General features: G+C 36.7%; 1 protein-coding gene across 7 annotated transcripts in view; it reads right to left on the bottom strand.

Moving 5' to 3' along the window:
* Window positions 1-3539: 3539 nt before the first annotated feature.
* The window catches only part of AGPS (alkylglycerone phosphate synthase), a 133574-nt gene continuing 112286 nt past the window's right edge, over window positions 3540-24827 (bottom strand). For all 7 annotated transcript variants that reach the window (XM_060409730.1, XM_060409731.1, XM_027964810.3 and 4 more), the window contains 2 exons: window positions 24648-24705; window positions 3540-9164 (listed from right to left, as the gene is read on the bottom strand). In XM_060409730.1, the coding sequence (XP_060265713.1) occupies window positions 9043-9164; window positions 24648-24705 (180 nt within the window). In that variant the 3' untranslated portion in view covers window positions 3540-9042. The remainder of the gene's footprint in view (window positions 9165-24647; window positions 24706-24827) is intronic.

A 24827-nucleotide genomic window follows, 5' to 3' on the forward strand; every position in this document is an offset into this window, starting at 1 on the left:
CTGTGTTGATCTACAGCCAAGACTAACGTGACATTTGGAGCTTTTGTTTTCATTTACTGGGTATTAGTATTAGTCAAACCACACATTTTGCGATGAGCCTGTAACTCTGGGTTCTTGGTTGTCCAATCACATAATCACCATGACTATAGCCACCAGATTCTAAATGTATACCTTCCTTCTAACTGTAAAATATATGCAACTTTTTGAGTACCTTAATGTCACTCAAATCCTTCAGCAGCAACCTTAATTCTTATATTAGTAGTTTTAAGGAACTGTGAATTTCCTAAGAACTTAGATTGGTTTTAGATCATAAAAAAATATTTCTTTAAACAGTTTTCAATTTCTAGTCTCCCTATAGGAAGATGTATAACTTATGGTAACAGGTTATTCTTACATTTTTAAGTACAGCTCAAAGGACTACAGTATAAAAATTATAAAAATGCAAATTTATTAAATTAGTCAAACAGCACTTCCTTTTATGAGTTTCATATTAAACCTATAAAGGCATCATCACAGGACCCTGTGGATTAAACATTTACAGAGCATGACAGCATCTGGGACAAAAGGCTTCCTGGTATTTCTATAGCATGTAGTCACGAAGATAGCAGTCTTTCCTCTGTACTTAGGAGACTCTGTTTCCTTACTTGTGGTCTTCAGCAGAAGGCAATGACTAATAATCTACTTTAAAAGGCAGAAATTCTGTATACATCTAACTTCTGACCGACTACACAGCACAAACCGCCTAGAGCAGTGAAGAAGCCAGCACAGAGGCACTTGATTTTGTCCGACCTGGCTCCATCTTCTGGGAACGCCACTTCCCGGCTACTAACAGTGGGTGTCATTCATCCTCACTAAACCTCAGTTGGGCTTCCCAGGTGGCACAGTGGTGAAGTATCTTCCTGCCAATGTAGGAAATGCAGGTTTGATCCCTTGGAGAAGCAAATGGCAAAACACTCCATTATTCTTGCCTGAAAAATTCCATGGACAGAGGAGCCTGGCGGGCCACAGTCCATGGGGTCGCAAAGAGTCAGACATGACTGCGTGACTGAGCAAACCTCAATTATTTCACTGGCAAAAGAAGGACAATACCAGCCACTTTACAGGGCTGTTGTGACTACAATCAGAACTTCTTGTCTAGGGTTAAGTGCCCAGCAGTGTCCGGCTAATAAGGGGTAACTTAAAAAGTTATTAATACAATAATCAATTCTAGGGTAGTACATCCTAAGTCGCTTTAGTCATGTCTGACTCTGTGACTCTATGGACTGTAGCCCATCAGGCTCTTCTGTCCATGAGATTCTCCAGGCAAGAATACTGGAGTGGGTTGCCATGCCCTCCGTCAGGGGATCTTCCTGACCCAGGGACTGAACTCATGTCTTTTATGTCCCCTGCACTGATAGGTGGGTTCTTCACCACTAAAGACATCTAGTGTTAAGCAAAAATAGAGAGACTCAATTAGAATCTGGAGAAGGCAATGGCACCCCACTCCGGTACTCTTGCCTGGTAAATCCCATGGACGGAGGAGCCTGGTAGGCCGCAGTCCATGGGGTCACAAAGAGTGGGACATGACCGAGCGACTTCACTTTCACTTTCATGCATTGGAGAAGGAAATGGCAACCCACTCCAGTGTTCTTGCCTGGAGACTCCCAGGGACGGGGGAGCCTGGTGGGCTGCCATCTATGGGGTCGCACAGAATTGGACACAACTGAAGCGACTTAGCAGCAGCAACAGCAGCAATTAGAATTACTCAGACTCAGTCAGAAGGGACATCAGAGATTTTTATTTTACAAAAGATATTAGGCCCAATTAGGAAAAGTGACTTGTAGTTGGCAGATAAAAATTGAGCATCTACACAATTTCCAGACTAGAATACTTTCTGGTGTGTTCTTAGAACTCTAACTTCTCCTAAATTATTGTATAGCTTATAGCGTGACACATTTCAGTCATTAAAAAAATTACCTTTCCAGCTCTACTGTGGGCACAATAAGGTACAAAGGGTGTAGCCGAACTTTAGAATGGATTTAGAGGTTTCCATCAGCCAATACTACACCCAATCAACAGACATCAGAAAATGCAGCACAAGTTGAGTTTACAAGTATACTGAAAAAGAAAGAGGCCCCTGAGGGCAAACACAGGCAAAAGTAAATGTGATAGCAGTAAGACCCCATTTGTTTTTCTGATAGGGTAGCACAGGAAAACTGGAGCAGTAAGGTTTATCAAAGGATTTCAGTCTGGCATCTGGAGATTTAAATCAAGTAGATGTAACTGCATGTTTAGTATCTGTCTGGCATAAACGTTGATTCATTGAAAGAAAGCCTATTTGTTGACAAAATGCAAAAAAGAGGTGCACAACAGCATGCTAAGTGGAAATGCTAGCGCCCTGACTCTTGAATGCTTTTTCCTGGATGCGTTATTGGACAGGCCCTGGCTATGAGTTCCACAGACCTGCCATTACTTGGATGGGAATTCAGGACAGCACACGTCTCAATTCTACTGCTGTCCCAAAGCTGGATGGGGCAAACAATATTCCTTGTAAGAGCCAAGAATCTAAAATTTTGAAAATCTGCAACTAAATAGAGCAAGACACAAATTTTAGTAAGAATAGATATAAGTAATGAGGCTTTATATATATATTAAAATAATCAGCCTCCATGGAGATGTGGCCAAAATGGAACATGCAGAAAAGACAAACTGTTGAATTCAAGGTCAGTGTGAGGTGCCAGGGCAGGGTCCAGCACAGATGCATGAGTGACTAAAAAATATCGGAACAAGGAATAAGGAAATCACTGGAACTATTCTGGAACATGTAGGCCTTGACACCTCATTTTAAGAACATCAAGTAGGCATATATGGAGACAGATAGGGGTCTAGAAGTGACAGGAGCAACAGCTGACTGGAAAAATCTAGGGGAACATGAGCGGTCTTTAAATATCTGAAGAGCTGCCCTGCAGCAGAGCAACAGCACAATCTTTATGAGTAGATAAGACAGAAGTCACATTAATGGACCGAAGGACACAGATTTTGGTCTAATAGGCAAAAACCTATGAATTCTGGAAGATTTCAGAAATGGGGAAAAGGCTTGCTAGAAAGGCAATAAATTCCCATGTGGTCACAGCAAATGTACAGGACAAGGTTATCTGTTTGTGGCCTGGGGGGATGGAAAGGTTTGGTAGCAATTATGTTTGACCAAAAGTAAGACGAGATGATTTCTAAGGTTCATTCAGACTGAGCCTTATATGAGCCAAGTAGAAAACTGCTTTAACTAACTATAACTAACTTATAAGGGCTATAATCTTGAAATGTATCAAGACCGGGTTTAACAGGTTCAATCCCTAGTTATTTCAGAGTCCACACAGCTCCAACCTTCCCTCCAGTGTGGGAACCACAGGCAGGGACAAATCAGCATCTGTTCACTGGTCATTCACTACTGGAGAGACTACTTACAGGAACAGCCTGTGTCATTCTGGGAGGATAGCATGAAGCTGTCAACAAAGATTAAATGAAATCAACAAGAACAAAGCAACAATTTCTGTAACAATGAGTGGTTTGGGTATTGTTTTATTATTTTTTCCCCAGCACATCTTAAAAATCACACATGGGCATTTACTTATAGAACAGTACAGTCTAGGAAAAGCAGTAAAAGGAGAATCCAAACATACACTGAAAGCACAGTAAACAGACTGTGTCGAGCCCTTTGAAAACAGTATGGCTCAGTATGAACTGACAAAGCTACACTGGAGTCCCTTAGCAATTTTCCTTCCCACTACATATCCACTTTGCAGACTATTAGTGTAAAGAGAAGAACTGTTTGTACGCATTAGTTACAGCAGTATAATGGCTTACATACAAGTGCTTACCCACGTGTAGTTCCCAAAAGGTGACTACAGTACTGGCAGGAAAGATGCACTGCCTTGGAGGAAGACTCGGGATAAGACATTATTCAAGTCAAGTTGTATCAGAGCCAAAGTATTTCACAGGCTTAGCAAGAAAAGGACAAAAATCAGGAAACACAACCTACACGTATTTCTCATAAGATTTATCACTGTTCAGAAACAGAAATATTTATTACTCTGAAGGCACCATCACACAAAAAAGGACTGACACACAACGGAAGGAATGGGAACCCCAACCCCCCTCCCCCACTCCAGGCTCTGCTCCTCAGGGAGCTGTGCGAGCAAACAGCTAAAATGTGTAGTGGGCGTCTCCATGACACAGTGAGTATGCCACGTCCACCGAGCCACATCTTAGGGCGACTAAGTTGGGACAGTAGGAATGAAAATGCAAGAAAGTACATGTCAATCCCACTGACTGACTAGGTGTACTTAAGAGTACAGGTCTACCACACAATTAGTTAAATATGCAAGAATAGGTGATTGAAACCAACACTGTGGAAGGGGTCTTCCATGTTTCTACATACAACTACTTAATTCCTAATGTGTTTTCGAAGAGGAATAGCTTTGAACTGCTACACAAGCTCTGTCTTTAAAGACTAATCCTCTCCCACTCATTTTAAATAATGGCTATTTCATGGGAGGGGAAAAAAAAATCCCAACAAGGCACTGTACGCTTTGGGGGAATATTCTTTAAATAGCTCAAAAAATAATTATTTATAGAAACTGTATACCAGCACACGTATGCTTCATGTCTTTTTTGGATATGTGAACAGGACTGCTTTAGTGGTTAAACAACAGGTTTCATCATAGGGTGCTCACAAAAAACACTATCAACAATAAGATGCCTTAAAAACATGTACATATGCTACTCAGAAACCCACACTAAAACATTTGTTTCCTTTCTCTCTCTCTCTCTCTCTCATTTGGAAGTTCAGAGTATTTGAAAAATGTTTTTAATGATGCTTAATGTATTATCTTGTTCCTTGTGGGGAAAAAATGTATAAAGTAAACTCCTTAGGGAAGCAAAAAGAAATCTTTTCATGCTCACAGAATTAAAGTTACTTAATTCTATGATGGTTCTTTGGCTTCAGTGGTCCTTACTCACGTTTCTTAAGGAATTGTTGTGGTTAGAAGAGCACAAAAGTGCTCATTCTTTGAGGATCTTCCAAAGTTCAAATGGGAATGCTTCAGGTTCACAGGAAACTAAACACCTCCTAGGAATATAACATTGATTTAAAATAATTAGAAAGTAATAAAACCTAGCTAACAATATACTCAGCTATAAATCCAAAAGGATTTAGTTATATTTAGGTTGTACTTGATTATGCTTCATTAATAAAATTATAAAAATTTTCTTTCCAAATTAGTGGAAATATGAAGATGAAGAACTAAAATTGAAAGACAAACCCAGTTGCAAACAGAAGAACAAACACCTTCATACTCCCCTTGAAGAAAAAAATCTCTTAGACCCAGGTCCATTTTATTAATAATATAAGTTTCTATAATCTGGTGACATTACAGGTAGCTTTTACAGTTATATTTCATACTAAAGACAAACAGTTGGCTTAGGGAGAAGAAAGCTGAGTAACTTACATACTTTATGTCACACACTGTATTTCAATAGTTTAAAACAATCTTTTATACTTCCTGGATTTCAGCATCAATGCATATGAAATTAGTAGGGATTAAACACATATATTGACAGGTGGCTCATTTGGGAATGTGAAGACTTTAAGCTTCCAGAACTCGTTAAGCCAAAGGTGGTTCTGGATTCTTCAGAGCTAACCTGGCACTTCTTATTTTTGGCTTTTCACACACCATGAGCTAAACCCTAATTAAAACTAAAGTTGCTAAAGATTAAGTGGTAACAAAAAGTTATTAAAGCTGTCTTTAACTCCTGTCTTAGTGCTTCTGAAAATGTAGATATGCTTTCCACAGAATTCCACCTTGGTTGCTTCAAGCACCCACATATGTAGTTTATGCATCGATGCATAATAAATATTTGTGTCCTATGTTTACATAGAATAAATGCTCAACCAAACTCAGCCCATTGGAGCAGCTGAGGTTACAGGCTTCAGCCTGGGACCACAGGGCTTTGCTGATCAACTATAGTTAGGAAGTAGAAAATATAAAAGGATATGACAGCAGAAAATCACTGGAGCCAACATGCAAAAGTCATTTTAAAAAATGCAAGCTAGGACTTACTTAGCAGTTACTAAAGGGATATTCTGAAAGAGGTTTTCTTGTAACCATCTGTATCTGGTTTAATACACACACTGACAGAAGCTCATCCTTCACTGTATTTTTGTTTTCCGAAATACATCAACATAGCTATGTATACCAGAAGGCTTCCGCTTCATAATTAGCTTAATTTAGGTAAGATTACTATTTAAGAAGAAACTCCCAATTCCTCAACACAGGAAAGAAGTTAATCCTCTTTCTTTGTGGTAAAATGCTGGGCAAAATAAACATGTGGCTTTTGCAATTCTAACTAAAACTAAAAAAGCTCATGTTACTTAGTATAATAATCTCACTTATACATGGTAAAGTGCACCAAACATTAAGGCAACCATTTCTCTAAGGGTCAATAAAGCTTGTTCATACTGAGTCCTTAGTATTCAATGCCATTTCTTACTAGCAGCAATTCCTATTCCCACTAAAACGCCAACTCAAATGTGACATCATCAAATAAAATATTAGAAATAAGACTAGTTTTAGAAAGACAAATCAATGTTATACAATCCTGAAAACCAAACAGGCTACATAAATAAACTTATTCAAGCCTCACATAAGCAACATCCCCTGGCTTTAACTTTTATGAAGCCATTTTCAGATATTTCAGAAACAGGAGGCAAGGTTTTAAGTGCTTCTGTGTGTATGCAAGAACTCAGCTCTCTGCAGACACTAAGTATACGCTCAGGCGCCTCTCAGCAGCAGGAGTGTGGAAGCAGGGAAAGGCTTTCTGATTTACTAAATCAGAATGAAACAGTACTGACAAGTGTTCATATGTTCCAAACTCATCCCTGTAGAAATGATTCAAGCTACAAAATGCAGTCATCACTACAAAATCAAGGTTGGGGAGTCAGGCATGCATGGGAGAAGAAAAACAAAAGCATAAATCACTAATTTCCATACGGTTCATGTAGAATAGTGAACCAACAATTTCAGGTGTTACATTTCCTAATTCTGAGGTTGCTGAAACCTGACCTCCCTGGGAAAGAATGTTATAACAACCACGTGCAAAGGAATGGATCTGCTTATGAATCTATGTTTTATTGTAAAAATATTACTCAGAAACATGTATACACGTCAGTGAGATATTAGTACTGCATTAAATTTTACATTTTGATCACCAATTAGAGAAATTAGTTTCATGAATAGATGCATTTTCTAAAGCTGAGATTCTTATAACCCTAGAAGCAAGTGTTAATTTCTTCATCAGGTATCCAACTATTTCAAACATCAAGGGCTTGAAGTAAAGATCTGCTGGGAATTTTATAATTAAAAATAAATCACCAATGAAGAGAGGCAGCATTTAATAAATAAATATTTTGTTTTTGTTAAACTAACAGTTCAATTTTATTTGCTTACAGATTTTAAGTTTATTAGTTTGAGGCCAATTTTGTTAAAAATTATTTATCATTTTGAAGTCTTAAAAATATCACTTTGTCAATTTTAGATTTTCACTTTTCTGGTTAAGGCTACTTCAGATATAAAAGGTATCAAACTGCCCAAAAATACTTTGGAGCTGTTGCTACATAAACAGACAGCGTGTCCTTTTAAAGGACTGTCTGCATTTTGACTTACATTAGCTGATCAAATATTAATTTTAAAAAAATTATCAAAAGTTAGGTATTGCATTAATAAAAGAATCCATCCCAAAATGTGAATCATGAACCTTAACAGTGATTCAAAGTAACTATTTATTTTAATATGTAGGTTTGAATGTAAAAATGTTTGCTATATGTGGTTAATGTTCTATTATTTAAGAAATATGATATTTCAAACATTTTATTATGGCACATGTATTAATAACTACTGTTTTAAAAATTTAGGTTAAACCAGTAATTCAAAAAAGGCATTAAACCATTATTAAAAACTAAATTGAAACTTTACTTTTATATGGAAATTTTTCATGTTGTTTGGGCTAATGTTTTTACAAAAAGTTTTTTCTCATTGAAACTATTGAGGTTTTCGTATTTCAGTAGCTGAATGATGACTGCGTTTCTTTAGCCAAACAATTCTTTGAACTGGAGACACTCAGTGTACGGAGTCTTCCTCTTCTGCTCCTGTTGCAGCTTCTTCTGCATCTCAGCAACAAGAATGCGAAATGAGAAACATCAGTACTCTAAACTGAATAGAGGCATTCCTTTCATGGTAAACCTTTTCTTCACATACAATGAATGAGACATCGGCCTTCCTTATAAAACATATAAAGAATGGATTAGGATATAACCATGCGTTATCTCAGTGATACAAATTCAACTCATACCTCAGCAGAAACAGAAATATGGAGAACAAAAGATGTCCCCTGACAGAATAAATCATCCTAATGATTTAAGGTTTCATAACTGGATACTAATTTCAAATAAAAATGTAGGCCAAGCATGTTACAGAACTAGAGGCATCCTAAGTAAGAGGGTGCCTATACTCTTCCATGGGTATTCTCCCTTAATGGCCTACTCACACTAGTAACGCTCTCTTAAAAAAACATACATGTATATAACTGCTCAGGGGAATCCTTCCCTACATAGCTGCTTCCCAGAAAAATTCTTTTAAAAAGGGGGCTAGAGAAACAATAGATGACACCAAAATCTGCCTTTGTTCCCCAAGAAGAAACATCAATACAAAACAGCTGGCAGCATCCTCCTCTGAAATAACAACTGGGAGCCAGCCTTGTGCTGCCTGACTGAAATTTGAAATGACAACCAGTTGGCTGTAAACTAATGCACCTACAATGAGAGAGATTTAGGAATACCATCTGTCAATCCATAGATGCAGAAACAAAACAAACCACAGAATGAAACAAACTTATTTTAAACCAACAAACAAATGCAGCTGAAATAAAGTCCATGATATATTTGATTACTGGTATAACCATAGTTAAAGACTTAAAATAAAAGTGACATTTTTCTTAGCAATAGTAATGGATTTATAAAAGGTTTCTGTTTCCAAAGATGTTATTGGGGTCCACATATTCCTTGACAGACTTCAGCATCCCAAAGCCGACATCAGAGATACTTTCCTTTAGCCACTGCTTCCGTAACTTGCCCACTGAAAAAACAAAATCAAAAATGCTTCAATATACACTATGATGCTGGAAACCAATCAATCTTGCGACCATGAATGAACAAACACTGTGTGATAAATGCTTTTATTCAAAAATGAGAAATGTTTTGCTTTATTTGATTTATTGAGCCCACCAGACTATCAAGCTCATTAAGCCCAATGTATTCCCAGGGGAAGCCTGTGCTCCACAGTATCTCCTTTCTCTGCAGACTATAAAATGGAGATGGAGGAAGCTTGGACTGAGATTATGGCCCATTTTACAAATAACAAAATGAGAAAAACATGCGTTTCAAAAGAACCCACCTCTGGTCTTTACCAAAACATGCCAAAGTTTCAGAGAAAATAAAATTAACTAAAGAAAACACATCCAGATGATTTTTTTGGGGGGGGTATACTAGAGCAAAAATGACAAGATATATATATCCATAAAATATTCTGAGAAGGACAAAATCGTTTAAAAAATTGAAAAAATCTGAACTTTGGGCTTAAGAAAAAAAATCTGGTTATGAAGCTTTCCATTTGCATTTTCTTTCCATGTGACTTTATAATAAATTTGCATGTTCAAATAATGGTTATTTTTCTTCCTGTTGTTTTTCCAGAATTAGAGTTTTTTTAGTCACTGAATAAATCAAATACACTGAATAAATCAAAAACCATCTTAAATATAATTATCAGATTTTACATACTATATGTTTCCCTTCTTGTTTTCTAAGTCCTGCTAATTTATTCTGAGACTAACGAATATAACAGCAGCATAAATTATACTTTAGAAGGCATTCAATGAAAAACATAATCTTTTCTAAGTAGAACTTTTGTAAGAAAGGATATGTACTTAATCTATAAAAGAATTCTGAAACATCAACTTGCTGTGGCATTAAAAGGCAAAGCAAGATGTTGACTTATCCGTGGAAAAATGGATAAACCTTATTTATGGCTAGAATTATTTGTGGTCAGTACTTGTCAAATGTATTATTGCAATAATTGAATTCAAATGGTCATTTTCCACAAATGTTCATTAATGATCTAAGTCATCAACAATGATTTAATTGGCAAACTAAAATGGGAAAGCTTCTTTCATTAAAACATTCAGCCTGTCATTCTAAAATGCACTCCCATTTATCAGGATGCAGTGATACAACATAGTATCTGCCTTTTGGAAATCTTAAATACCATTTTAAGCTCAAATCAAACCATCTTTTCTGTCTAGTTTCCCAGGAAACAATCAATTGTCATTAAAATAATAAATACCATGACATTCTCAGAAAGCAAAATATTCTGCTTGGCTTCTGGAAATAAAAAAGTACTGCTGGTATTAAGATGAGGGAAAATGCTCTACAGCAGGAGAAAAAAATCTTAAATTCAAAAGAAAAATTCTGTTTAAAAGAGTTTTAAAATCAGAAGCTGAACATACAAATTTCTACTCATGCAATCTCTGCCACCTGAAAGATGTCCTACCAGGTCCCCCTACTGTCTCCCTGAGAACTCATCACAATGCCTCAGCCTGAGTTTGCTCATCTGCAAAGGGATTAGAATCTACAAGATCTTTTCACCTCAAATATCCGATGATTTTAACACTTAAAGTTACAAATCAGTTATTTCTAGATTTGCTCCAGGGTATTAAAAAGAAAATAAACCTACTCTGTGAGTGGTAAAAGTGTCATTATTTTAAGCCACCGACACTGAAGCAACTCAGGAGAGTGGGGTGAAAAGCAGTCAATGCCAGTCTCCACTGTTATCTGTAATATAGTTTCACTGAATGTGTCCTGTGGTTATGGATGTAATTGTCCTGAAAAGACTGCAAACAACTGCTCCAACAAGATGGAGCACATTAGAACCTCAGCAGGATGCCCAACAGCTAGCTTGTCTGCCTGGCTTTACACCTCTAGTAATAATGCAATTCCACAAGGAACTGAACCATCGTCTGAGAAGCCACCCAACAGCCATTGCATATTTAATGAAGTCACTCACCAAGCGCTGGAAAACAGAAGGTGCTTGGAGTGCATCATTAGTTCTGTCAGAAGGATAATTTACACATCTATCTTGTCAAATTTTCTATGGTTTATACTTTTACAATAATCAATCTAACATACATTTGATTAGTGAACTAGAAAGTAAAAAAAAAAAAAAAGAAAGAAAGAAAGAAAGAAAGGCAGTACAGGCAGCATGGCTGTGGCCCCTCATAAACATATCTGATAAAAGAATTTAACCCCCTGATGATCTGATGGCAGAGGTCTGTGAGCTTCTTCTGTTAGTGGTAAGAAAATTTATACTGAAGTGAGAAATCACAATTTATGCAATTTAAGGGATGAGAAATCTTTTTGGTTTTGCTTAACAATTTAAGTCAACTACACTACAGGATAAATGTACAAATGGAAAATAGAGCTTAAGCAGAAATTATTAATGAGCATTTATGGTAAAGAGATTATTGGAAATAGTCTTCATAAAATTCTAGAGAACCTTCTTCTCTGGCTGCCTCAGATGAATTAATAAATTAAAACACAACAATGAAACATCAAAGGCCCTAATCCCAAAGGGGAGATCACACTTGAAAGTAGAAGACTTTTATTTTTTTAGAGCTAAACAACAGCAATAATAATGCCATTTTATTTTCATTGCTAGGAATTTTAGAAATTAGCTAGTTAGACTGATCTGGACATATGTAACACATTGTGTGTGCATAACTATACAGTAGCTACTTAAACATTTACAGACTCATTTTCAGAAAAGGTAGAAACAACACTCTGTCCTTTATGCAACATGCCATACCTAAAGGGGAGAATGGATGAATGAAAACAGCAAATAACAGACAGTCAAGACTATTTCAACATTTCCTGTATGAATAGCTATCCATGAAAAGGCCTGTGTACATTCATACTACATGAAGTTTATTCCTCTTTCTAGACCAAGATTATCTGATGTGTGGGGGTATTCATGACTACTGACTCAGATACATCCCTTTGACTTCTGATTCTCTAGAAGTATAAACCTAGCTTGAGAGCCAACAGCAGAGCTAGAAAAAGCCACGCCCACCATTTCCCAACATAAGAAAAAGACCCTGCATGCCACAATTCACATTTTTTCAACGTTCAGAATGCTCAAGTCAGGTATTGAAGAGTCTTAAATATATTTTTAAAGACACAAAAATCATAAGCCAGCCAAATAATAAACATTACAGAAAAATAACGGGAGGAAATTTGCTTAAGAGTGGAGTTCACTGTTTTAGAATTTCTCATACAGACAGAATAAAATAAATATTTTGTGTTTTTTCCACAATATACAGTACATATTAAAAATTATACTTTTGGAACAGAGAAAATAGAAGCTTTGGGGGATGATCTTTGAAATCATAGGCGAAACAGTCCCCTCTGGATGCTAATAGCTCCAAGAAGGAATACACTTTATGTGGAAATCAACAGAAAAGAATGAACTGACCTGTATACAAGGGAGACAGGTAATGGGAGTCCTGTGTGGAATATGTGGACACTGTGGCCAGTCTAGCCACCAAAAATTATTTGGAAGGGACTAAAGAATTAGCAGAAACTACCAAATAATCTCATCTTAAAAGGGACACATCTAGTGTCTGCTAGCCAGAATTCTTTTCAGCCAAATTAAAAACTTTTGAATTATGGAGTTGATTATAAGGTTGAAAAGATCTATTATACACTTATGTTTTAAATTATGAAACGGGCTGGACTTTTAGAAGATTACTGAAGCCAAAGCCTAGAATCAGAATTTAGCCAAAGTTAAAAGTACCTAACCATTATTTTAACAACTGTATTTTGAAAGCTCTGGTTTAAGCATCTTTTTAACACTATTCTATAGGTCATTTAAAGAAGAACCTCTAGATTTAGCTGCTTGTATGAGTGATCTAAGCACTGACTTTGTATAAGATTTCATTAATTCAACTAATCTACTAGTGGATTATGTAAGAAACTAGTGCTAAAGGGACACCGATCCCTTGTCAGATGAGGTTCTGGCCCCAAGAAACTTCCGGCTCTTTGGAGAATCTGGTGATTTGATGATGAGGATATTTCTTTGGGAGGCAGTGATGTGGGGTAGAAAAGAGGACTTAGCTGTCCATTTGCTTGTACTATAAGGCATTCCTGTGTGTGTGTGTGTGTGTGTGTTGGATTTTGGTACATGTTGAAAGTAAGTAACAGATCTCCAACTGAGGGATACTAACATCCAGCTTTTAAAGACACATGAGATAAGACTATGACTATCCACAATTCTAATTTAATGCTATGCTCAGTCATGTCTGACTCTTTGTAACCCCATGGACTGTAGCCTACCAAGTTCCTCTGGACTGTAGCCCACCAGGATCCTCTGTCCATGGGATTTTTCAGGCAAGAAAAATGATGAAATGGGCTCTTCAGTTAGAAATGGGTTACCATTTCCTCCTCCAGGGAGATTCCCAACCCAAAGACAGAACCTGCATCTCCTGCAATGGCAGGTGGATTCTCTACCACTGAGCCACCTGGGAAGCCCTGATTTAATGTTTCAGTTCAGTTCAGTTCAGTTGCTCAGTTGTGTCCGACTCTTTGCGACCCATGAATCACAGCACGCCAGGCCTCCCTGTCCATCACCAACTCCCGGAGTTCACTCAGACTCGCGTCCATCGAGTCAGTGATGCCATCCAGCCATCTCATCCTTGGTCGTCCCCTTCTCCTCCTGCCCCCAATCCCTCCCAGCATCAGAGTCTTTTCCAATGAGTCAACTCTTCGCATCAGGTGGCCAGAGTACTGGAGTTTTAGCTTTAGCATCATTCCTTCCAAAGAAACCCCAGGGCTGATCTCCTTCAGAATGGACTGGTTGGAACTCCTTGCAGTCCAAGGGACTCTCAAGAGTCTTCTCCAACACCACAGTTCAAAAGCATCGATTCTTTGGCGCTCAGCTTTCTTCACAGTCCAGCTCTCACATCCATACATGACCACAGGAAAAACCATAGCCTTGACTAGACGGACCTTTGTTGGCAAACTAATGTCTCTGATTTAATGTTTAGTGGATACTTAAAGTCATGTTTGGTTTCTTTATTAAAGTCATCTGATTTATTTTCTACTACTAATGACACTTCTAATATTAAGATGAAAAATTCATAGATACCATGGACTTTTAACAAAGCAATTAAAAAATCTGGTATAAGATTCTTTTCTTGTTAAATATTTTTAAATGTCATTTTTCTCTATGCTAAGGTTTTATCTGTGCAGTTTCTACAGCAGCTCTAAGATCTTACAGATCCTTGAATAGGTCTTTAGAGATTATGAAACAAGAAAATCTGAATGACTAAGATGATAGCAGAATACAAGAGCTGGATTCAATCTGTCTTCAGAACACAATCAAGTGTTAATTCTGCTGTGTCCCCAGAAGATGGATTGACAAGCTCAAAATTTAAACCAAGTGGCAATTAATGCCTATACAACCGAGCTGAAAGCAAGTAAGCAGACCAAATAACATGATAAGGGCAGAAAAGGACAGAAAACATCACATGTTCCTTGAAGGGTCATGTTTTATTCATTTTTGTAGTCCTGTTCCGTAATACAGGGCTTCTCTGGTGGCTGAGACAGTGAAGAATCTGCTTGCAATGTGGAAGGCCCAGCTTCGATCCCTGAGTCAGAAAGATCCCCTGGAGAAGGGACTCCAGTACTTTTACCTGGAGAATTCCATGGATAGAGGAGCCTGGTGGGCTACAGTCCATGGGGTGGCAGAGTCAGACACAACTGAAGGACTAACACTTTCACTTTCCATAATACAACGTATCCACACAGTAAGAATTTAAAAAAAAAATGTCAGTTAAACTATAGTGAACCACAGTTACCTATAAGCCATTTTAGATAAAGAGTAGGGATGCAAATATCCAATCTGGATTTCTTTACTTTCCTTTGATTTTATCTGCCTTGCATTCTCTACATTCTGACATTATTTCTTAGATATACTCAGGAGTTCCTCTATGTTAGCTAAGACAGGAGAAGGAATGTCACAGAACCTCACTCTCTTCCTTCAAATCTCTAGGAGCCTTTGCACTATATCAACAGTTCTCAACAGAAACAATTTTGCAACCCAAGGGACATTTAGCAATGTCTATAGACATTTTTCAGAGAAGGCAATGGCACCCCACTCCAGCACTTTTGCCTGGAAAATCCCATGGACGGAGGAGCCTGGTGGGCTGCAGTCCATGGGGTCACTAAGAGTCGGACATGACTGAGCAACTTCTCTTTCACTTTTCACGTTCATGCATTGGAGAGGGAAATGGCAACCCACTCCAGTGTTCTTGCCTAGAGAATCCCAGGGATGGGGAGCCTAGTGCGCTGCCATCTTTGGGGTCGCACAGAGTCGGACACAACTGAAGCGACTTAGCAGCAGCAGCAAAGTCACTTTTAACAGATCTTACATTTGAAAATACCTATTAGGATTCATTGCTAATCACCTGAAAAAATAGCTACGAAAAGCTAATGAGTCTATAACAATATGATAATATAGTAGAGGTATTCTGAGACTAGCTAACATCTAGTACTTAAAAGAGTACTATGCTCTGTGCTGTATTTAGTCGCTCAGTCGTGTCCGACTCTTAGCGATCCCACAGACTATAGCCCGCCAGGTTCCTCTGTCCATGGGAATTCTCCAGGCAAGAATACTGGACTGGGTTGCCACGGCCTCCTCCAGGGGATCTTCCCAACCCAGGGATTGAACCCAGGTCTCCTGCATTGCAGGCAGATTCTTTACCTTCTGAACCACCAGGGAAGCCCACTGAAGAGAATCTTGGTCATAAAAGTGCAAGGGACAGAGTGTTCTCTTTAGAGGTCCAAAGAGAATTGGTTATTATCCAAGCTACCTATTCCTTCCTAGTGGCTGAAAAAATACATCTGAAGCTGGAAGCTACTACAGGTATATATACAGCACAAGGTAAGAGGTGGCAAACACGATGTTGTCCCTGCCCTCTATCTGCGACTGAGCCTCTGTAGCTTGCATGGGGAGGAAGATGTAAGGATCAATACATTCTTACAATAGACTTTGTCAGCTCTCAAATCTGTCTGTACTGTGACATAGTTGAAATAGTTAAGTAGTTAAATGTTCAACTACATCATGAATTACATTGGCTTTTAATCTAAGTCTGGTCTTAGAATCTCACTATTTACAACACTGCTTCAGTGGAAAAATATTATATTCAACTTTCAAGTTTTGTGAGAAAAAGCAAATCACAAGAAAGAAAGAGCAAAACAAACTTATGCTATCTTATGGTAATCTGATAAAGATTTGATACTGGAAAGGCTATATTCATCCAATAGCTATCAAAAGACCAAAATCACAACCAGCATATTGACACTGATATAGTCGAGATCCAGAACATTTCCATCCCCACAAGGAGCCCTGTGTTGCCTATTTATAGTCACCCCTGCCCTACAGCAACTCATGGAAACCACTGATGTGTTCTGTATTTCTCTAATTTCACTATTTCAAAAATGTTTTAGAAATACTATCACACAGCATCCAATCTGGGGGGACTGGCTTTTTTCAGGTAGGGTAAGTTCCTGGAGAGTCAGCCAAGTTGCTGCATGTGTTTATGGCTCATTTTCTCTTACTGCTGAGTAGCATTCCATGGTACACACGTACCATAGTTTGATTAGCCATTTAATCGTGAAGGACATCTGAGCTGATTCGAGTTTGGGACTACCATGAGTAAATCTGCTGTAAATGTACATGTACAGGTTTATGCATGAACCTAAGTCTTCAATTCTGTGGTATAAGCATCCAAGAGCATAACTGTTGGGTTGAATGGTCGTTACAAGTTTGAGCTGTATAAGAAACTGCAAACTGTTTTTATGTAATGATGTTACTACCCTACATTCCAAACAGTAACGCATGATTTATCTAGTTTCTTTACATCCTTGCCAGCATGTGACACTGCCACTAGTTTCTAATTTTAGCTTTCTGATCAGTGTACAGTGGTTTCTCTTGTGGTTTTAATTTGCATTTCCATAATAGTTATTGTTTCCCTGGCGGCTCAGTGGTAAAGAATTCGTCTGCCAATGCAGGAGATGGGTTTGGTCCTTGGGTCAGAAGATTCCCTGAAGAAGGAAATGGCAACCCATTGTAGTATTCTTGCCTGGAAAATTCCACAGACAGGAGAAGCCTGTCAGGCTCTATTCCATGGGGTTGCAAAGAGTTGGACATGATTTAGCAACTAAACAACAACAATGGTTACTGATATTGAACATCTATTCATGTAATTATCTGTCATCTGTGCATCCTCTTCAGGGAAATGATTCTTCATGTCTTCTGCCCATTTTCTAATTGAACTGTTTGCATTTTACTATTGAGTTTTGAGAGTTCTTTATATTTTATAGACATAGATCTTTTGTTGGCTATATGGTTTGCACATATGAAAAGCCTAACTTTTCATCCACTTAACAGAGTCCTTCACAGAGCAATCATTTTTAATTTTGACAATATCCAATTTATCAAATTTTCCTTTAATGGACTGTACTTTTCGTGAACAGTCTAAGAACTCTCTGCCGAACTTTAGATCTTGAATATTTTCTCTTGCTTTTTGTTTCTTCTAGAAGTTTTGTTATTTTATGTTTTACATTTAAGTCTATTATCTATGTTGAGTCAATTTTAGTATAAAGTGTGAGGTTCAGGTCAAGGCTTTTTTTTTTAACCTATGAATTTCCATCCAATTGTTCCAGCACTATTTGTTGAAAAAGCTATATAGTTCCTTCACTGGTTGCTTTATATCTTTGTCAAAACTGGTTGGACACATTCATGTGGGTCTATTTCTCAGTTCTCTATTTTGTTCTATGGATCAATACTCCTCCAATACCACAGTCTTGATGACTATATTATTATAAGTCTTGAAATCTGATAAATTGATTCCCATGACCTTGCTGTTCTTTTTTCAGCTACTTATTTCCTTTATCTTAACATATAAATTTTAGAATAATCTCTTCCATATTTACTAAAAATATTTCCAAACTTTTGATAGGAATTGTATTAAATAGGTAGATCACTCTAGGGAGAACTGACATGCTTATACCATGTCCAGTGTTGTACCAGTCCATGAACATATCTCTCCATTTGTTTAGGCCTTTAATTTTTTCATCAGCATTCTGTAATTTTCAGAACATAGACCAGTATATATATTATTAGATTTATGCATAAGCATGTACATATTTTATTAGATTTAAATGCCTTCTTTGGAGCAAATGTAAATGATACTACATTCTAAATCGCAGTTTCTATATGCCTGTTGTTAATATACAAAAATGGAACTGATCTTGGTGTGGGCTCTTATATTCTGCAATCTTGCTGATCTTGTTTCTGTATATATTTTTTTGCATTTTCTACAAAGACAATCATGTCATCTATAAATAGTGATAATCACCTTGTTAATCTGCATGTCTTTTATTTCACAGTATAGGTTTTTAACAAAGCTGATCTTTTGCTCATTACTTTGAGTAGTCTCCTTACTTTTAAAGTTTCTGACACTACTGGATTATGTCAAGACCACAAAAACTGCTATGAGCAGCTACCCCATAATTACTGTCGGAATAATAGGAAGTAAGTTTGGTTAGGTAAAGACATCAATATTTAAACTAAGACTAGTTATATTTAATCAAGATTTTTTTTTGTTTCCTGATAAGGACTTAGGTATAATTTTAGCAAATGAACAACTTAAAAACTTAAGTCATAAATTGAAATTAAATATATGGCTGACATAACCGCTGTTGTTTAAACTGACCAGCTCGTCAGTTACAAAAACAAGCGCTATGAAGATTAAGTTAAGCAGGCTTTGTATTTCCTATAGCCTCCAGTTCCAGACTACATCTGTTTTCTTTGATACACAAAACCAGAGTTAAAATAGCTCCATTTATCACAGCATGATTGTAGGCAGACAAACCAGCCTGTCTGTTTCCAGATAGTGAAAGCGACTGTTATTAATCACAATTACAGGCCAAACTCTCTAAGAGAAATTGCATCAATATTCTCCCAACCCCCGGCCCTTCTACTCTTGAACTCAAAAATGCTACTAAGAATGTCAAGACACTGCCTGAAGGTCAGTAACTAAAGATGCTACTATGAGGCTGCCTTGAGTTTTAAGTTCAAGATACATATTAAGGAAAACCTTTTCCACATATGTAAAAGGCGATCTTTTAAGAACTCTATTATTGATTAACTTTAGAAGGATAATTAAACCCACTCTAAAATTTATATGGAAAGATTTCTGCTTGAAATGAAACTAGGAAACTACACTGAATAGCATGGGATATTTGAAATGTACAAATTAGATGATTAAGCACAGAAGCATTTATGAAAATAGACATTTTTATAGCAAATTTTGCAGTCAACAGTGTGAAGAAAATTTACTGCTTTCATACAGATGGTAACAGAACCTCCTATAGAGTAAGACTAATCACAGGTTATAGATGAAAATGTTAAAATAACTGTTCAATCTTATTCCTTGATAAGGGTCTTTTTCAAACTGTGATCCTTTTTTCAATGGTTACAGTAGAGGTTTAAGTATACAAACCAGAGTTTGACTTGGTGCTGTCTACTTCTTTTATGTTTTTAAGAGGCTTATTGTTTTTTAAGCACCTACTATATATGCAAGACACTTTGATGTTTACATACATTATCACACTTAAGTCTTATAATAATCTGACGTAGGTACTATCCGATTTTGCAGATGAGAAAACTGCAGTTCAGAAAATTTATTTCTCTGAGGTGATACAGCTAGCTAAGTACAGAGCCAAAAGTCAAATACAGATTTGATTCTGAAGTCTATGTTCTTTCTCCTCTGTCTGTAAGCCTTTCAAACTTATGTTTGCTTTAAGACGAAGTTTAAATGGAATCTTACATACATAATGCATCTAAGAAAGGAAACTAAAATGGCTGGTTGGGCAGTTATACAGCAATGCATATTATTTTACCCTACTTTTCCACTAAATAACTGACTCTGCTAATATACATTCTCAGAAATAATGTTACAGAATAAACTGAGCCTTTCCGTGATTAAGCATGACCCTATATTCAAATAAGGCCTGCTTATTAAGCATTTGAAGCTAAATTAGCAAGGAGATTAATGCCATTCATGTTAATGAAAAATTCAGATGTTTGAGAATCTGCAAAACTGCCCAAAATTCTCTGAGTGCTTGACACTTAACTGGTCACATAACATATTCATTGATTACCTACTTCTATGTAGAATAGTCAGGCACTTTTCTAGGGGCTGGGGAACACAGTGACAGACAAGATACAGTCAGTAACCCCATTGAACTTACTCAAATGGGAAATGCATAAACTATACAAGAGAATAGGGAAGATGCCTCTAAGAAAGTGACATTTTTATCAGAGATCTAAATGATGGGGAAAGTGAACCATGCAAATATCTGGGGGAGGGGGCACAAGAGAAAGACCATCAGAAAGAGATGGAACAAATCGCAAAAGACTTTTAAGAGGAAGCGGGTTGACAGGTCTGAGAAACAGCAAGAAAGCCACTACTGCTATAGGGGAAAAGGAAGAGATGAAGAGACAGAGATAAACACACAATGTATACCCTTGAAGAACCCAATACAGACACTGGGTTTTATTTTGAATATGAGAAGAAGACACTGAGTTTTAAAAAGATTAGCCGGGCAGCAAGAGAAATATCAGCAGAGCAACAGGCATAGAGGTAGACAGACCAGTAAAGAGCCTACTGCAGCTGTCCCAGAAGGAAAAAAATAGTGATTTAATGAGGGTGGTTTTGGTGACGCCTTTCTGGTATTGGGAGTCATCAGCATAAGGACAGTGTTTTCAGTCCTGGGACTAAAGTAATCACTGAGGGAATGAGGGGCACACGGAGGAAGAAACTGGCTCTGGGCTGAACTCTGGAGCAAGCCTGTGTTTAAATAGTATAGAAAAAGGCAAGCTAGCAAAGGAAAAGCATCTTTTCACCTGGACACGTGAAAGATATTCTGTGTTCAGGCTTACTTAGTTTCTTTTTCTAAGCCACAGAGGAATCAAAGTGGTTTAGCATTTGTTCCACACAGTCATATTTCTGACTGTATGGAAAAAAAAAAAAGAGAAATGAGACAGAAATAAAAGATTCCTTATTTAAATGAAGCAGAACCTCTCGATAAATTAATATGCAATCAAACCTTGCTACATTCAAGTTCAAGATAATACTTTCTATAATTAAACTATTTCATTGACCTTGGCGTCTTCAACAAATAAAGGCTTATAAACCTAGAACCTGAAAATGCACATAAATTATACGGGAGCTTTATTGTAACATGATCTGACCTGCATTTGTTTTATTACCTGCTACTGACAACGCTAGAAACCTATAGTCAGGAATTACAAAAACAACCAGAAAGTCAAACTGACTTATGTGCAAGAACTTAGAAAACAATGAAATATTTATGATAAGGAAATTAAAATATTAATTCATTTCTGTTTTAACATCTAAAGCAGGACAAGCAACTCAACTTAGGGTCAAAATTAAACAGAGCTATTATTTTATTTTAAAAGAGAAACAGTGATGTTTCGTATTTCTTCTCACATACTTTTAAAATCATGTGCCTCTTTTCAAAGGCGTTCGATTTAAATTTTTTTAGCTTTTGATCTATTTTCACTATTTTGGGTTCTTAAGTCAGAGGACAAGGACACTGACATAGGAGGCCCTGAGTTCAAATTCAAATTCTAACAACTATTGCTCATACTTTGGTGTAAGCTACTGTACATTCAGAGCCTTAATATTTCTTCATCTGAAAGACAAGAACAGTATCTATTCTACAGCATTCTGAACAGGATTAAAGGAGACTGTCAAGCAGAGAGCCTAGCAAATGCTTTATAAACGTTAATTCCTTTCCCTATTTTGTCTCCCTCCTCTTTGACGTTTTAACATCTACAGCATTCACATGTTTGTTAAAGTCATCTTCTAAGTGCTTTTCAAAGAAGAGGGGGACTCTTATCTTGGTTAAAATATGATGATATCATAATCCTACTAGTTTTGATCAGTGGCCTTTTGAAATGCTATCATATTTTACTTTATGGAACTGTAAGATCCTTCAAGAGAAGGACTACCATTCTTTGAAATCCTACTGTCTCGTGGACAAGTAATATTTATAATGTGGAAAGCATATTATACAACAATGTTAAAAAGCATTAGGCATATCTGGTATCAAAAATATGCCAGGAGCTATTTATATTTTTTGCTCTGGAATCAAGAATTGAATGATCATGATCTTTTGGTTAGTTAACATTTACATCTTTCCAACTATTTTTAAATTAATTTCTATTTGTGTTCATTGACTAAATAATAGATTATCAATAATAAATTAACAATAAATATAATAAATTAATAATAAAACAATTATTAACCATAGCTTTAGACAAATAATAAAGTCTGTCTCAAATAAATTTGTACTAGAATTATTTAACTCTTTACTATTTTAAATTTGTGTGTATTTTCTTTTTCTGTAATGACACCTTTGCACATACATTATTTGAAGTATGTTTACATAGGTTCTGTTAAAGCCTACTAAGAAACTCTCAGCGTCTAGGGGGTATCTGGGTAAGCACTGACAGCCATTCCACCATATTAGGCTTTCAGCATTTCAGACAGAGACACCACTGGCTGGACCTGAATATCCTCACAGATCCTAAAGGCATAAAGTGTCACTGGCGAGAGAGAAAAACCATTGGTTTGGTTTTCCTCTACAATGTTGCAGCTCATTTGGTCACTTCTAACTTCTGTAGAATTTATCACACTGTAAAACTTGAGTAAACAGAGACCATCCTCTCACAATGAAGGAAATTAGTTCATCTAACCTGATTATCTAACAATTAAGCCTCTATTTCTTTCTATTCAGTATAAGATTTGGCTATTTTTACCCTCTTGTAGAATTACACCTCTCTCATATTTACTATCACAAACAAGGATCCTACAGTTTCTTATCCCAAAGGAAAAAGCACACTTGTTGACTGCTGACATCTACCAAAAGGCAAAATTGGCTCTGGAAAGGAAAAAAATGTTTTTCTTTACATAAGTAATTATAGTTAAATTATTTTACTTCCTCTCTCTATCCAATCAATTTAGAATTAAGAACATATTACTTCATGATACTATGTAAAATTACTATGTAATCTCCTTACATAGTAGTAATATAGAGGCATCCTAAAATAAAATATTTAAAAAATTTAGGTACTGTATATACTTTCTGAACATTTTGAAAAAAGGCACAAAAAAAAATCTAAGCACCTTTATGAAATACCTCATGTTTACATTTCCAAAATTAGGTTTAGACCTTTAGATTAGTCAAAAGCTTTTAATTCCATTTAAGAGGTTTCTAATATCCAGTTTCTTCCCTTCTTCATTTTCATCATTCTAATATTCATTAGAATCTCCATCAAAAGGTAATAAATAGGAAGAGAAGGGAAAAAACAATTCATTCACTTTAATGCTTATCAGTCAGCTAAGTTAGAAATTTATTTGTGAAGAGTAAGAAAAAGTAGGGGGAATATAATAGAGTAAATCGATACAGTGATGCTGGGAACTATTTTTCTACTTCATTCATCCACAGTAGCAATCTTCTGCAGGCCTGGCTGAATACAGATTTTCCACAGCTCACTGTTTTCTACCAAAATTCTTTCAATCTTCTTACACACATGTATGGAGAGCTGGCTGGGGCCAATACTATTCTGGTGCTGGGAGGAATGAAACAGAAGTCCCTACTGAGGATCCTACTTTCCAGTAGAAGGAGATAGCTAACTATAATGTTAGATAATGCTAAATGCATGATGGACAAATCAAACAGGAAAAGAGGGATATGGAGAACCCAGAGTAGGAGTTGAATTTTTCAAATCAGTGGTCATTTACCTTCATGCACTTCCCTAAAAAACTACACATACCTATTTTTCTAGGCACCAACTTATATATTAGAAACACTGCTAGTAACATAGACATATCATAATTTTTATTGGTGATATGATCAACTCTCCAGTAACTTCATATTATAATGATCAAAGAGGAATACTATAACAGCATTAAAATATTGAAAAAAGATTTTTTTCATATCCTGTCTTGATTAATCTGCTGAATTTTGAGTGGCAGAACAGCTCTTCAATATATGGTACAACTGACTTTCAGCTACATTCCAACAGTGGCTGAGAAACAGTTATGTAGGTTTCTTTCCCCTTTAAGAACTTTGGCTATAATGGTCAGATACATTCCAGGCTGGCTGGGCTATCTTGGGCAACATGAAGTTCCTAAGAACTCAGAAGAATGACCAGGTTCTGTTACACAGACAGGCTTGTCAAATCAAGCTTCAGCTGGTTACTACCATAACACAGGTGACCTCAGTGACAGACACAAAAACTTCCAAGATGAGATCTCTAGTGCTATCAAATTCCTCATAGTCCCAGCATTTTATCAAACCAAATATTTTAAGCAGTAGGAATATTAGAAATTCTACCCCCAAAAAAGAATACCTCCATGGTGATGTGACAGGCTCCCTCCATTAGCGAGGATTTCTTCTCTAGCAGCTGCCTGTATTTGGAAACAAAACAACAAATAGATCATTTTGAAGTGAAAGAGTAAGACTCAACTCTCAAAGGAAGCACAAACGTTCTGGGTTAAATAATAAACGGGAAGTCTAATTTTCTTTTCTA

Source organism: Ovis aries, chromosome 2 (genome assembly GCF_016772045.2).
Source record: "Ovis aries strain OAR_USU_Benz2616 breed Rambouillet chromosome 2, ARS-UI_Ramb_v3.0, whole genome shotgun sequence".
In the NCBI taxonomy this organism is placed as follows: domain Eukaryota; kingdom Metazoa; phylum Chordata; class Mammalia; order Artiodactyla; family Bovidae; genus Ovis; species Ovis aries.